General features: G+C 43.1%; 1 protein-coding gene across 9 annotated transcripts in view; it reads right to left on the bottom strand.

The window, feature by feature from the left end:
• Nucleotides 1–2,127, bottom strand: part of DST (dystonin) — a 482,507-nt gene extending 480,380 nt beyond the window's left edge. For 8 of the 9 annotated variants that reach the window (XM_023544665.2, XM_010586936.2, XM_064287505.1 and 5 more), the window contains exons 1-2: nucleotides 1,945–2,127; nucleotides 1,319–1,353 (exon numbers count right to left, since the gene is read on the bottom strand). In XM_023544665.2, the coding sequence (XP_023400433.1) occupies nucleotides 1,319–1,353; nucleotides 1,945–2,125 (216 nt within the window). In that variant the 5' untranslated portion in view covers nucleotides 2,126–2,127. Of the gene's footprint in view, nucleotides 1–1,291; nucleotides 1,354–1,944 lie in introns of all 9 variants that reach the window. The other variant, XM_064287576.1, reaches the window with a different exon arrangement.
• Between the last annotated feature and the right edge of the window lie 13,342 nt (nucleotides 2,128–15,469).

A 15,469-nucleotide genomic window follows, 5' to 3' on the forward strand; every position in this document is an offset into this window, starting at 1 on the left:
GTTAGCAGTCGAACACCACTGTACCACCAGGGCTCCTTAAGCCAGGAATCAAAAACCAAACCTGTTGTGCTCCAGTTGATTCTGACTCATAGCAACCCTACAGAACAGAGGAACACTGCCCCATAGGGTTTCCAAGGAGCACCTGGTAGATTCAAACTGCCGACCTTTTGGTTGGCAGCCAAACCCTTAACCACTATGCCACCAGGGTTTCCAGGCCAGGAATAGAGCCTCTAATTGTCTAGCTAGTTAATTTATATTCTTAAGAATCCTAAATTAAACACAAAGTTCTCATCCTCCAGGGCTATATACAATAGAATTACTTATTGTGCAACACCATAATGATGTTAAAATAATTCAGTTAAGGCTTTTAAGCAACCAGAGTTCAATAAAACATCTAGGGTCCAATAAAACATCACATTAACTAGTGAGATGAAATGTGAAATAACTTCTCAGGTAAATGCAGGGGGTGTAACTATGAAGTCTTTTCTAAGATGAGTAAACTGCATCAAACATCAGCACTAGCAACCTCCAAAACTGGCCTGTGAAACTTTCTCAAAAAGGGGAGAAATATTTCTCACTAAGAGGTGAAGGATCTGGAAACTAAAAAAAAAAAGCTGAATCCTGGAGAACTTGTAGGTTTTTTTTGTTTTGTTTTGTTTTCAGTGGAGTTGAACCTACAAAAGTCCCACTGAATCACTGTACCCAGGTCACCTGCTCAAGGAAGGACAGTTGACGTTTTGAAAGATGAGCAGGAGCATTTAAGTGCACTGGATCCCGAGATGCCCAGTCACCACCACTATCACTTTGCAAAAAAAAAAATCAGAAGCCTCCAATAAAACATGGGGAACTTTGAGTGAATAGAAACGTATATTTGCAAGATCTTAAAATGAAATGCGTATGGATCAAACTGCTCTGCAGTCCCTTCCCAAAAGCTCTTCTCTTCTCTGTCGTTCATCCAAGTGAACAACCACAGTCAGCTCACAGCACTCTGCAAGCTTTCACCGGCAAATAAATTATAGCCTGTAAACTAAGACAACACCCACCCTCTGACTAACTTCCCTAAGATCCGCGGCACCGTTAGGAGCCGCCTTTCGCCCACTTGCACAGCGTCTCCACTACACACGAAATCTGGGAAAACTGTTTGCCGGGAACTTAGGTTGTGCCGGAATCGCTTCCAAACAAACCGGGCAATTTCGCCTTCGGGAGAGCATACTCGCCATTCATGGCCCTGCTGGTTTCTTAACAGGAATGTGACTAACATTGGTACTCAGGAAAGAGAACTTCTTCTGACCTTGACTGTGCGCGCTAAATAAATTACCTCAGAACGAAAGTGGTGAGATCTCATGACAGCATCTGGGGAGAGAAGAGAAAAACGGGACTTCATTTAACAACTAGTCCTTCACATGCCCAGTTACTAATGACTTTTGCTAATGACTGAGGGACAAAGGTCGGGCATATTCTAGACGCCTCGAATTCAGAGGAGGACATCCTAAGGTGAGGGTCACCGGGCCATCAGTCTCTAGGTGATTTCTCCGAGAGAAGTTTCCGAGAAAGTTCTGGGGGAGTTGGGGAACCCCGAACTCTCTTTATCTTACTTTCTTACCCCTACGTTCTACCGATGCATAGGTAAAGGAGAGACAGCAGCAGCCCCGGACTCGATTCGAATTACCCTTAGGGCTTTAGCAAAATGGACACTAAAATTTTTTGTTCTTTCCTCTCCTCCCAGTTTTCTACATCGCCGTGGTTATCCAAACCCGAGAGACTGGGGGGGCGGGGGGCAAAAAAGCAAGGGGGACGGTGAAACAAATAAACGTACTTAGCTTGGGGAGTGGGCAACCACGGGGGCAGGGGCTGCAACGGAGAAGGGAGTGAACCGCGCTTCACTCTCGGAATAGGCTTAAATGTTCCTCCTAACACCAAGGAACCGGTCCCGGCGTGTCTTACCTCGGCTCCGTGAACGGCCCGAAAAGACCGATTTCATTGGATGCCTCCCTTTCTGGAGCCTGCGGTGCCAGCAGCAGAAGAAGACGATGGTGGCGATAGTGCCCAGCAGAAGCAACAAGAGGAAGAGGGCACATTGGATGCTGTAGGGTCTCAGCAAGACGAGGAAAGCCGCGGCGATCATGGTGCGGGCGAGGCGGGGGCGGCTCGGCTGCGGGGCTGGAAGGCGGTGGCAGAGGCACCCGCGCTGGGCGCAAGCCGGGCGACTGGCACGGGCGAGCGCGGCTCAGCGCGTCATGCCCGGCGCTCGCGGCCCTGCGCCCAACCCAATGGCTGCGCACCCCGCGCCAGCCGCGCTACGCGAGTGATCTGGGGCTGCGGGGAGTGCTTGCCATGACTCAGCAGACGGCGACGAGTCAGGGAGTCGGCGGCGGGGAGCCTCTCCCTTCCCTCCCCAGTCGCCCCCGCCCCCGTCTGTGCGCAGCCCCCGGGCGCAGCCCCGCCAGGGACGCGGCGAGCAGGGAGGAGCAGCGCCGCCGCCGTGGTCGCCCGGGTCGGGCGCATAGTCTCGTGGCCTCCGCGGCCGTCAGCATCCCCTAAACCAGGCACACGTGGGTTGGGGCGGGGGCGCGGCACCTAGGCTGCAGCCGTGGCAGCCCGCGGGAGGCGGGAATGGGGCGCCGTGGCGGGGGCTCGGCTGATGACATCACGGCCGGGCTGCGGCAGCGCGGGCGCGCGGACATGGCTGCTGGGGCTGCGGCGGCTGCGGCCACGGCCGCAGGCTGTGCCCTGGCCTGAGTTGAGAGTCCAGCGCCCTCCCGCGGGGCCGCCCGCCAGCCCGCACCGCCAGCAGGTGCACTGGCCTGGCGCCTCTCCGCGCCGGGGACACCTGGCGCTTCCACCTATCCAGCCTCCCTTGTCAGAATTGCTGTGGAGCCCGGCCGCCTCAGGGGGCGCCAAGGAGCCAGGGGGAGAACCGTAAGGCAGTGGCGGGATTCTCCAAGCGGTGCTACCCCCACCTCCCACTTCCCGCGCCCCGGCCCCGAGGTTGGGGCTTTGGAGGATGCAGCTGGGTGAGCAATTGCTTGCGGGGGGGGGGGGGGCGGTCCTGGCACGCTGAAGCGTGAACACTGGGATGGGCCTTCCGTGGGAGTTTAGGTCCTCCAGAAACGGGAGACTCATCCCTTTCCAACCCGCTCTAAGCTAGGAAGGAGCGCTCCCGAATAGACGTGAACTGTTTTGCCCCCAAACTTGGTGCAATTTCGCAGCCGAGAAAATAGGCACTTTAGATTCTCTTGTATCCCCGCGTTTACCGTACAACTGACTCATCTACTGTTTTTGAGGGGAGAGGCGATTTCAGTTTTAGGGACCTGGCATATGAAGGAAGTTGGGGGATTGGCTCGTAAATATCTGGGGGAGAATTTTTTAGAGAGTGTGAAGAAATAGTGATCTGTCACACTCGCGCACACACCCACTCTGTCTGCCTCTTCCCCCCCCCCCCCACATTTCTTCATAACCATCAAAAAACATATTGCAGTTGGTGGCCAGGGGATTTTATAGTGGTTCCTGGTGCAATGCCAACGCAGAAGGTAAAGCAGGAACGCCGCAGTGTGCCCTTCTGCGGATGACTAAGGCCACCTGGCCAGGAGGCCGCTCCTGCAGCAGTCTGCGGCATCTTGCATACTTGGCAGGCCAGTGCAGCGCGGCTGCGTTCTGCTGCCCCAAAGCCTTCCCTGTATGGGGTTGGTTCTGTTTTGTTTACTCGCATAAAGAAGTTTCATTTATAGTGTGACAAGGCAACACATTATTGCATTTATAGAGTGTCTAATAACTACAAGAGTGGACTCTTATTTTGGGATATTGCAAAGAGTAAACTAATTCTGTGTCATAAAAAAGTTATTTGTAGAATTCTGGAAAGCAAAAACAGTAAGAATGTTTAAGTTTTGTTATTTGCTTGTAGGATCTCAAAGTCAGTATTGTTTTCTAACTATATAAAACCAACGCACAGCTCTACATAAAAGCTTAACGATTGATATTCTCGAGGCTGGTTACATATTACCATGTGTAAGCATTAACAGAAACTCAAACAGGCATTGTCTAATGCAGCCTTTTAAATGTCAGCTTCGTAAACATGGAAAGCAATTGATAAGCTTTCTCATTTGCAGTTTGAGTTTCCTAAGACAAAATAAACATTCAAATTGTTGACATGTTGCATCCCATTCGGTTGTTTTTGGTGAAAGATGGAAACTTGCTTGCAGACTCTGCATAAGTAAGAAAATTGAATGTAGGCTTCATAGGTCCCTAGCACTCAGAGGGCTAGCAGGTAGCACTGCATCGTGTGCACATTGTTTAAAGGTTTCCTGACACCTCAGCCCCCTGCAGTGAGGGACAGTATCCCTGTCACTAGTGCAGCAGTTACTGAAGAGAATCCTGAGAACCTGCAATGTGTGGCATATCAGGCAACAAGGATTCTTTGCCTCATTGCCTTACAGTGGCATAGTGGAGCAATTTAGAGTAACAACAACAAAACTGAATTAACCCTTTGCAAATATTGGTGGGAATAATTAACAGAGTTTAGGACAATCATCTTTATAGGTCTTACTGACTAAAATTTGTGAGTGAGGCAAAATGGCCTAAATATCCTTGAACAGAAACATGTCTAAGACCACAAACACAGCATAGTAACCAGTTTGCCCCAAAGTTTGTACTTTTAACAACAAAAAGCAACTAAATAGCAATTATGGTTTTCTGAGCTATTACTTTAGCACAATTGTTATTATCCTGAGTCTGCCGCAGCCATTTATAAGTTTGAAACACACACAAGAACAGCATTTATCTCTCTCCAGCGGGCAAATGCTTAACTGCCATACTATAGATATTTCTTTCTAGATGCACTCATTTCTGTTATCTCAGGGATACTAATAGTAGGCAAACCAAATCATTAAAAGAATTCAGTATTTAGGTTCCATTTTTATTTTCTGATTTGTTTGTTGCTAATTTGTAATTTCCTTTTCCAAATAATGTAATGTTATTAATTGCTTCTTTTTTATGCATTTAGGTGGTGCCTAATGCGTTGTAGAATTCAATAAATATTAAATTAGCCAATCAATCCTTTTTGGAAGTTAATTTAGTAGAAGTCATGCATTTTTTTCCTTCTAGGTTTTCATTACAAAAGAATAATTGGCATAGTAAAAATGTCATAAATTTTTTCAAGTTTGGTGGTAGGGATGGGGGAGGAAGGCCCAAGGCCAAAATCTTTCATACTAAGACTTTCCGAAATAGTCAACTTCCAGATCATCAAAATGTAACATATATGTAATGTGTTGAGGCTTTTTTATGACAGTGAGTTAACAGTGCCACCCAAGAGAAGACAAATGAGTGGGGAAAAATAGCTAAGAGAGTATTGGGTATGTAGAATGTGAGCTATCCCTCACCCCTTCGTTCCTTTGGATTCTAAGCCAAACTAGAAACAGACTCAAGAAACCAAAGGGAAGTTAAAATATAAACTTTATTCAGGGTAAAACCACACTGAAGAACACGGCTTAGACTCAAGGCCAAAATGGGGCATCTTATTCCTTTTTCTCTAACTCCATGTTTCCACCTGGTCACAGCTAAAGGACTGCAGGCCTCCCCAACCCTGGGCCTGAAAGGAACTTTACCTGTCCCTGTTCCCTATATATCAAGAGAAGGTTGAGAAAACCCTGACATTTTCCAACCCATGAGGCAAGTAGCCTGAGTGAGCACGAGACAGAACCCTGTGTGGGACTAATGTCAGCCTCACCCACTAGTGGCTGGCAGGACCTTCTCTAATAATTCATTCTACCTCCCAAGGAGAAGAGTGAATAAGGGAATTTAATATAACAGCAGAAACATCTTCCCACTATTTCTCTAGAGGTAGCCCAAGTTCCTAATTTATAGGTCAAGAAGAAAAATCAAGAAGAAGAAAAGGTTTTACCCTACATTGTGTGGTGACCAACTGAGCATAGAATTAAGGGAAAGGAAGGAATTGAAGATGATTCAAGTTTTGAGCTAGGGTAGATAAGCAATTTTGAAGGGGAAGATGACAAACAATTTTAGACCCACTAAGGTGGAGGTGGAAACCCTGGTGGCATAGTGGTTAAGTGCTTTGGCTGCTAACCAAGAAGTTGGCAGTTCGAATCTACCAGACGCTCCTTGGAAACTCTGTGGGGCAATTCTACTCTGTGTATAGGGTCGCTTTGAGTTGGAACCAACTTGATGGCAATGGTTTTTTTTTTAAAGGTGGAGGTATCAAAAGGACATTCATGTAAAAATATCCAGTAAGCCATAGAAATGTAGGTGGAGAAGTCAGAACCAAAGACAAACATGGGAGTCATCAACCTAGATTGTAGTTGAAGTCATGAAAATGTATGCAATGACTAAGGAAGAGAAACTATAGAAAGAATTGAAATCAGAGCTTTGGAGACAAGGTCCATTAGTGAACTGGAGAAGGCAGGATCAGGGAAGCCAAGGGGGGAGTGTTCCAATTTAATGGCTTAGTAGGCAGATCCCCAACTGGGAGGTTAAGAAGGACAAAAGCTGGTGACCAGGAGAGCTAATTCATTACAGTGGGAGGAGCTAAAGCCAGATACCAATAGGCTGAAGAGAAGTGGGAGATGAAAAAGAAAGAACCCCTGTCCACCATCTTTGGAGAAACTTAACTCTAACAGGGATGAGTAGAAATGGAATTAAGTCTGAATAAAAGCCAATATTGTAAGGATAGAGGTATTTGAACAAGTTTCTAAGGAACCTGAGAGACAGGGAACAGTGGTATGAGAGACAGTATGAGTTGAAGAAAGAGAAGAAGACATTGTCCTGGAGATTTGTGGTTTAGCAATTTGTTTCAACATAACTTTAGTCCTCCCAGATTGGTTCTTTCTGTTCTCTGGCTGCTTTTGACTCTGCAGAATTAAAACTGACCCTGAATAGTTATGATGGCTCCCTGTCCATGGTCTCTTCCCTCCCCACCCTGGCTACCAGTACTCAGGCCATGTTATTGTTGGGTGATGCCAAGCAACCCAGGGTGGCAGTGTAGAACTGCCCCACAAAGTTTTCTTGGCTGTAATATTTACGGAAGCTGATTGCCAGGTCTTTCTCCTGAGAAGCTGCTGGGTGGGTTCAAACCACCAACCTTTTGGTTAGCAGCTGGGCACTTAACTGTTTGCACCATCAGAGCTCCTTATGCTCAGAATGTTGTTGTTGGGTGCCATTAAATCAATTCTGACTCATAACAACCCTGTACGAGAGTAGAACTGCCACATAGGGTTCTCTAGGCTGTAATCTTTACTGGGGAAGATTGCCAGATCTCTCATCCCATGGAGTCTCTGGTGGGTTCAACCCCACAACCTTTCAGTTAGCAGCCGCGCACTTAACCATTGCGCCACCAGGGCTCCTTTATACTCAGACTAGAAGAGCAATATTTAAGGAAAAAAAAGGAAGGCCTTGGAATGTAGCTCGGGTTATTCATAAAGTTTTTATTACAAACCTATGTGGAAATGAGTAAATTTCCCAATTGGTAATTACACGAGGACATTACATGGGAATACTAGCTCCATAAAAACAAAAAGTTTACACATGAATGGCTCTAGCAATAAATTATGGGAAGCAAATCATACAGATTTTGAATTGGTAGCCTACTTTTTCCTCAGTGAAGTTTTTTATTCTCAGAATTGAATAGCATGTCAGGAATTGAGAGAATTTGAGGAAATGTGTTCCATGGTCTGTTTATTCCCAAACAGATTTTCATGATAGTCTGAGCCCAAGACCTGTGCCTGGAACCTACATGTGCTCGTATTTATAGGTAAAGGAGCTGCATCATCTGGAAGAGTCTAATGTAACCTTGGAGGACATTTCCAGCCACCAGAATCAGAGGAGTCACCATAGATGGACCGCTATCGGCTTTTTAGTGCTTAAGTTTTTAAAAGAAAAACAATTGTTACTTGCAATAATATCAAATATTATTTTCAACAAATATTCCCTGGGAAAGAATTTTATATTCATTTTACCGTAATAAAAACTTGAAAAATGAAGGACTCATTGTAAGAAAAAATATTTTAAATGGAATCATTCCAAATTGTTCTTTGAGCATTTTAGGAAATAAGGGTTTGTTGTACTATGGGTTGCCAGGCTGCAAAATCTATGACAATAATGTGAGGTTGGGGGGAAATACATACATTCTTTTTATGAGCATTACAGACTTCTCAAGAAAGTCTGCTGAGCTTGGGAGTTCAAAAACATCAATGTAATTGAATTCATCTACTCTATAATGCTTTGCAGACAGTTTCTGGAAAGTAATCATTTATTATCCATAGCAAATAGAATTCATTTAGATAGTTTCCATATTGAGTGTGGGATTAGTCATGTAGCAAAATACTGAGTCATTTGGCTAGAAAATTTACTCATAGTTGCATGAACTACCAATGGAAACTTTGAGAGCTGTTCATAAATCAAATTATAAAGCTGTTAGAGTTATAAATCACTGAGCAGCATTGTTCATTATTATTCAGATAGTGTAAAATATTTCTACCATTTCTAAGAATAGGCAATTTACAAAGCAAGTTTGAAAGCTGACAGTATCACCTTCTAGATCCAAGATGAAAGTTCCCATATAAGTTACAAGCATTTCTACAATCTTAAGTGAAAAAAAAAAAAGATAGGCTTGTAGTTGCATAGTAAATATGAGATGAATAACATCTTGATTAACTAATATTTATGAATTAAATTTGAGATTGTCTTGGTAATAAAGTTATAACAACATTTAATAGCTAAATGTTTTCCATGTTTTAATTATGTGTCATTTAGGATTTTTGCATTATATTTTATGCTAATAGATTTGGATGCTCATGCATCAATGTGCTAGTAGCCTGAAGGAATAACATCGCTTAGAGAGCAAAGGTACCAAGTATACCAAAGAGAACAGAGAATTGCAATGCGTAACTGATGATTAGTAAAAGGTGTTTCAAAAATGCATAGTTCCAGAGATGATTGAAATTCTTACATTATAATGACATATTGTGGATCTAGAGACAGAAAGAAAAGGACATCTCAAAATGTCTTTGTAGCCCCAAATACTTTATGGAGTGAAGCAAGGAAACTATGAGCAAACACGCTAAGTTAGAGTATAGCAGAGTTCATATTTCAGTAGACAAAAGCCAAGAACTTAATGCCTGATCTTGCTGGTCCTCTCTCAGTGGTTGTGGTATAGACAGGATCTAATCTATAGAAGTTCTCCCAAATGCAGGCGAATGCTGCCCGTCCTAACACTAAGTGGTGAACACGTGTTGTGAGTTTTCTTGTCCTGTTGCAACTTTAAACACTTTGGGAGAGAGACAAGTGAATTCCCTAAGGTAACTCTCCTTCGGATGCCAGTTGTAACCCTGAGAAGGGAAAAGATTGTGTTAACTATCTTTTCCCTTCTCCCAGAAACTGCTTTCAGACACCCTGGTGAATGAAGCAGCCACTCTTCCCATTTCGTACCCCAAGCTACAGCTTATGAGTTGTTTCAACATTAACAGCCTGTGTGGAGTCTGCTGTGTAACTAGGGTCCTCAGTTCCAGCAGTGTAGGCCTGCCCTCCACCATGGAAGGCCACCCATCTATGCCAAGTATTTTGTCCCACCCACCCATTATCTCTAGCTTCCCATACTTGCCATAGTTGTGAAACTTGCCTTCCTGGCCCCCTACCCCCACCATAATCTCAGGACTGGGTCCCAACTTCCTATCATTTTGATCACCTTCTGTCGCAGCAGGAAACTGGTTGTTTCATCATGTGACTGTCTCACTCCTGTGGGCAGGTCCAGTGTCCTGAGGTATCCTGAGCCTTCAGTCTGGCTAGTCCCATTTCCTACTGAGCTCCAAGTTTCTTTCTGATCGTGTAGGCTGTGAGAGGTTTGGTGGCATAACATTCATGCATCCCACACACACACAGACTTTAGATCAAGACCATTGCCTCAGTTCCTCAGATTCCTCTGGGTTTAGTGAGCACATTCGTTGCACAATTTCATTCTGTGGTCATTCGTGATGAGGCAGGACTCCACCCTAAGAAGACACTGCGAGACTGCAAGTAATGCAGCAGACTCCCTGGTGGCTTGTCATCTGGTGAGCTGTTGAAAGGTGGGTCTTAGTGCCTGGATCAAGGGCACCAGCAGCAACGTAGGATCTAATTGCTATGATCATTATTCACCTCTTCCCCTTACCCGGAGGGAATGGGATGACATAGGCTGAATGGCTACCTTAGTGTGGACAAAATTGTTATTTTTAGCAATAGCTATCATTTCCTGAGTATCTGCTCTCTGCTGGGCCTGTGCTAAATGCTTGAAATTTACTCATTTAATCTTCATAGTGACGGAATACCAATTGAGATGCTTCAACAAGCAGATGCAGGTCATTCGTCCGCTGAGCCGCTGGGAGGATTCAAACCACCAACCTTTCAGTTAGCAGCCGAGCACTTAACCTCAACCTAACAGGACTTTCTTTATAAAAAACTATAGTTTTCACTCCAACTCTTATATTGCCGGGTCCTCTCAATATTGCTTGGGTAATTTTGATTGAGCACCTCCAGAAAGTTAAAAAAGCTTTGGGAGCTCCTCTGGAAAAATGCCTCTTTTGAAGACCATCTGGCCAGGCTTCATAAAAGGGTTAGCTCTAATAGTTTTTAAAGTACTATTGAGGTTTTATTTTCAAGTACAATTAAGTTTTCTTTAATACAGCATCATAGGTTAATTAGCTGCCTTTCTTGACCTCCACTCTGCCAAAGTCCACTTTCATCTCCCCCACCCTCCCATGCTGTATGTAAATGTCCCTCCCATCTTTGAATGTTGGATCTAAGCTTAAATGAGGCCTATATCCTTTAGTTAATAATAAAAATACTATTGTTGATAGACTAAAACCAAATGCATTGCTGTTGAGTCTGTTCCTACTAATGGTGACCTATGTGTTTCAGGGTAGAACTGCTCTCTATAGTGTTTTCAAGGCTTTGACCTTTTGGAAGCAGATACCAGCCAAGGTGCCTCTGGGCAGGTTATAACCACTAACCTTTCAGTTAATAGACAAGTGCTTAACTGTGCCACCCAGTGACACCATGTTAATAAACTACTATTAATATACCTAACGTATTAACTCATGACAGAGTGCTGTAATTCCCAGTTCACAGACAAGGAAACAGAGGCACAGAGAGATTACACGGGTTGTAAATAGTAGAGCCAGTTATGAACCCAGACATTAGTAAATGGTAACCAGTTATTTTATTAATATATGATATTAATATAAGGCATACTTTGGGCATGTTGTCAGGAGGGATCAGTTGCTGGAGAAGGATATCATGCTTGGTAAAGTACAGGGTCAACGGAAAAGAGGAAGACTCTCAACAAGATGGATTGACACGGTGGTTACAACAACAGGCTCAAGCATAACAGTGATTGTAAGGATGGCACAGGATCAGACAGTGTTTTGTTCTGTGGTACATAGGGTCTCTATGAGTCAGAGCCGACTCGATGGCACCTAACAACAACAACAAAAATTAATATAAGGTATAATGGGTTAGATATTTCAAAGTGAAATTAGCTTGTCTTTTTATATTAGAAAGGAACCCTGGTGGCACAGTGGTTAAAGCACTCGACTGCTAACTGAAAGATTGGCAGTTTAAACCCACTAGCTGATCTTTGGGAGAAAGATGTGGCAGTCTGCTTCCATAAAGATTACAGCCTTGGAAACCCTATGGGGCAGTTCTACTCTGTCCTATAACCAAACAAAGCAAACACAGTGCCGTCGAGTCGATTCCGACTCCTAGCGACCCTATAGGACAGAGTAGAACTGCCCCATAGAGTTTCCAAGGACCACCTGGTGGATGAGAACTGCCGACCCTTTGGTTAGCAGCTGTAGCACTTAACCACTACACCACCAGGGTTTCCACTCTGTCCTATAGGGTCACTATAAGCAGGAATTGCCTCGATGGCAATGACTTTTCATATGAGAATTCATTAAGTCAAATTGATTCTAGAGCCTGTGTTTATGACCACTTACGTGATCCTGATTCACCATCGAATATATCTGGAAGAGATTCAGACTGGAAGACTATCTGAAACTACATATATAGCAAAATTTTACCTCTACCCACAAAAAAAAAAAAAAAAAAAGTGTCTTACTAAGCTTTCTACCATTTAGCAGAAGGACAAGTTTAGCCTGCCTCTCTTGCTATATGTATTTGTCTGCAGTTCTGTCTCCTTCTGGCTGTTTCAGCAACTTCTCTATCACAGAATCAAGGGCTCACACCATTCTCCCAAAACACCACTGCTGATGAGTCAGTCCCCTGTCCTCTCAATCTTGGACATTCCTAAACCTTAAGATTTGCTTGCATACTTTGAACCTATGGTGTCCATTTATCCTTCTTTGTTTTTTTAATACCTTCTTAAGTTTAGCCCACTTAAATAGATCCATCTCATCTCCTTGGATTTCCTTTTTTTGATCAATACTTGCGTTCTCCACCCTTAACCAGTTTCCAGTTCTGACTTTCCCTATGGCTACCCACACCCAAGCATTGTAGTATGTAACAAAGAAGGTGGTTTCTTAAATTCCCTTCCATGTTTATCATTCTGTGAATTTATTGGTAGCAAAATACTTTCACTTGTAAATATCTATGAATGGATTCTTCTAATGACCTATACATAGGAGGTAAGGAAATGTCTTGATAAAAATTAGTAATGTAGCTAATCGTTCTAGATTTTTGTGTTTTAATGTTGTGCCAAGGTGGTGTAAAATAATATTAGAGATGAGAGAAAATAATTGGAAATAGATGAGTGACAAACCCCTTAAGATGATTTGTTAGGTGCCTTACCTGAAATATGTGACCTAGCATATTAATTATGTTTAGACCTAAACTTTTGAGAGTATGTTGTTGTTGTTGTTAGGTGGCATCGAGTCAGTTCCAACTCATAGCGACCCTATGTACAACAGAACAAAACACTGCCTGGTCCTGTGCCATCCTCACAATCGTTACGCTTGAGCCCATTGTTGCAGCCACTGTTTCAATTCATCTCATTGGGGGGTCTTCTATTTTGCTGACCTTTTACTTTACCAAGCATGATGGCCTTCTCCAGGGACTGGTCCCTCCTGATAACATGTCCAAAATATGTGAGATGAAGTTCCACCATCCTTGCTTCATTCTGGTTGTACTTCTTCCAAGACGGATTTGTTTGTTCTTCCAGCAGTCCATGGTATATTTAATACTCTTCACCAACACCGTAATTCAAAGGCATAAATTCTTCTTCAGTCTTTCTTATTCATTGTCCAGCTTTGGTATGCATATGAGGTGATTAAAAATATCATGGCTTGAGTCAGGCACACCTTATTCCTTAAAGTGACATTTTTGCTTTTTAACACTTTTAAAGAAGTCTTTTGTGTCAGATTTGCCCAATGCAATGCATCATTGATTTCTTGACTGCTGCCTTCCATGGGCATTGATTGTGGATCCGAGTAAAACAAAATCCTTGACAACTTCAATATTTTCTCTGTTTATCATGATGTTGCTTATTGGTCCAGTTGTGAGGATTTTTGTTTTCCTTATGTTGAGGTGTAATCCATACTGATGGCTGTAGTTTTGTTCTTCATCAGTAAGTACTTCAAGTCCTCTTCACTTTCAGCAAGCAAGGTTCTGCCATCTGCGTATCTCAAGTTGTTAATGAGTCTTCCTCCAATCCCAATGCCCCATTCTCCTTCATACAGTCCAGCTTCTCTGATTTTTTGCTCAGCATAAAGAGTGAATAAGTATGGTGAAAGGATACAACCCTGCCACACATCTTTCCTGATTTTAGACCACTCAGGATCCCCTTGTCCTGTTCAAAGAACTGCCTCTTGGACTATGTACAGGTTCCTCATGAGCACAATTAAGTGTTCCGGAATTCCCATCGTTTGCAATGTTACCCATAATTTGTTATGATTCACACAGTCAAATGCCTTTGCATAGTCAATAAAACACAGGTAAACAACTTTCTGGTATTCTCTGCTTTTAGCCAGGATCCACCTGACATCAGCAATGATATCCCTGGTTTCACATCCTCTTCTGAATCCAGCTTTTGGCAGTTCTCTGTCGATGTGGTGCTGCAACCACTTTTGGATGATCTTCAGCAAAATTTTACTTCCATGTGCTATTAATGATATTTAATAATATCTGCATTCTGTTGGATCACATTTCTTTGGAATGGGCATGGGCACAAATATGTATCTCTTCCATTCAGTTCGCCAGGTAGCTGTCTTCTGAATTTCTTGGCATAGACCCTTGAGCACTTTTAGAGCTGCATCTGTTTTTTGAAACATCTCAATTGGTATGATTCCCAGTATTCTGTGGTTGTCCTCTATTTTGTGATTGTAATTTCATGTTGAGAGAATTATGGTGGGATTGTAACACCACCTTTACTCAGGTCACCTCCCTGACCCCAGGTAAAGGGAGTTTCCCTGGGATGTGGCCTGCACCAACCTTTATCTTTTAAGAGATGAAAGGGAAGGAAGCAGTGAGTTGGGGACCTCATACCACCAAGAAAGCAGCACCAGGAGCAGAGTGTGTCCTTTGGACACGTGGTCCCTATGCGTGAGAAGCTCCCTGACGAGCGGAAGGTTGAGGACAAGGACCTTCCTCCAGAGCCGACAGAGAGAAAAAGCCTTCCCCTGGAGTCAAGTCCCTGAATTTGGACTTGTAACCTACTGGACTGTGAGAAAATAAATTGTTCTTTGTTAAAACCATCCACTTGTGCTATTTCTGTTATAGTGGTACTAGGTAACTAAGACAAATATAATGAGTTAGATATTTCAAAGAGAAGTTAGCTTGTCCTTTCATGTTAGAATTCATAAGAGAAATTAATACTTGAAAGTTGGATCACTCCTGATTTTTATGCATAGGCATTGATTGTGGTATCAGATTCAATATATTTTGTGAATTAAAAAAATTGATCTAAAACATTAATGTTGTTAAATCAAAAAGCATAATGATCTCATTTTGCTCTCAACTTTCAAAATGAATAGAATTTGTTCTAAATTAATCAAAAAATGAAAAACAGAAGATCTTTTACATGAATTATAAAAAAATAGCCATCCTAAAATAGAACTTTTAATTGATTCCTACTTTTCTTTAGGCTTAACTCGGTTTTCATTTCCTAGGTCTGCCAAAACAAAGTACCACAAACCTGGTGGCTTAAAATAACAGAAGTTTATTGTCTTACAGCTCTGGAGGCCTAAAGTCTGAAATCAGGGAGTCAGCAGGCTCTAGAGGAAGATCTAAGGTTGTGGAACAGGTAAAAATTGTCTTCCACTGTCTAATTACAGATAAGAAAGAGGCTAAATCATTTAGCATCTGGTTCTCTTTCAAGGCCAGGAGGTCAGGAGCAGAACAGAAACTTTGATACAGGTGATAAAGCTAAAATGTGTGGAGCCGATGACACTAGAAATATCAGCGATAGAGATTTTAGTGCTTATGTATTAAGAGAAGAACAAAAAATAAGGTTGTTTTCCCCTTTTCCTTGAAC

The sequence above is a fragment of the Loxodonta africana genome, chromosome 1 (genome assembly GCF_030014295.1).
Source record: "Loxodonta africana isolate mLoxAfr1 chromosome 1, mLoxAfr1.hap2, whole genome shotgun sequence".
NCBI classification, from domain to species: domain Eukaryota; kingdom Metazoa; phylum Chordata; class Mammalia; order Proboscidea; family Elephantidae; genus Loxodonta; species Loxodonta africana.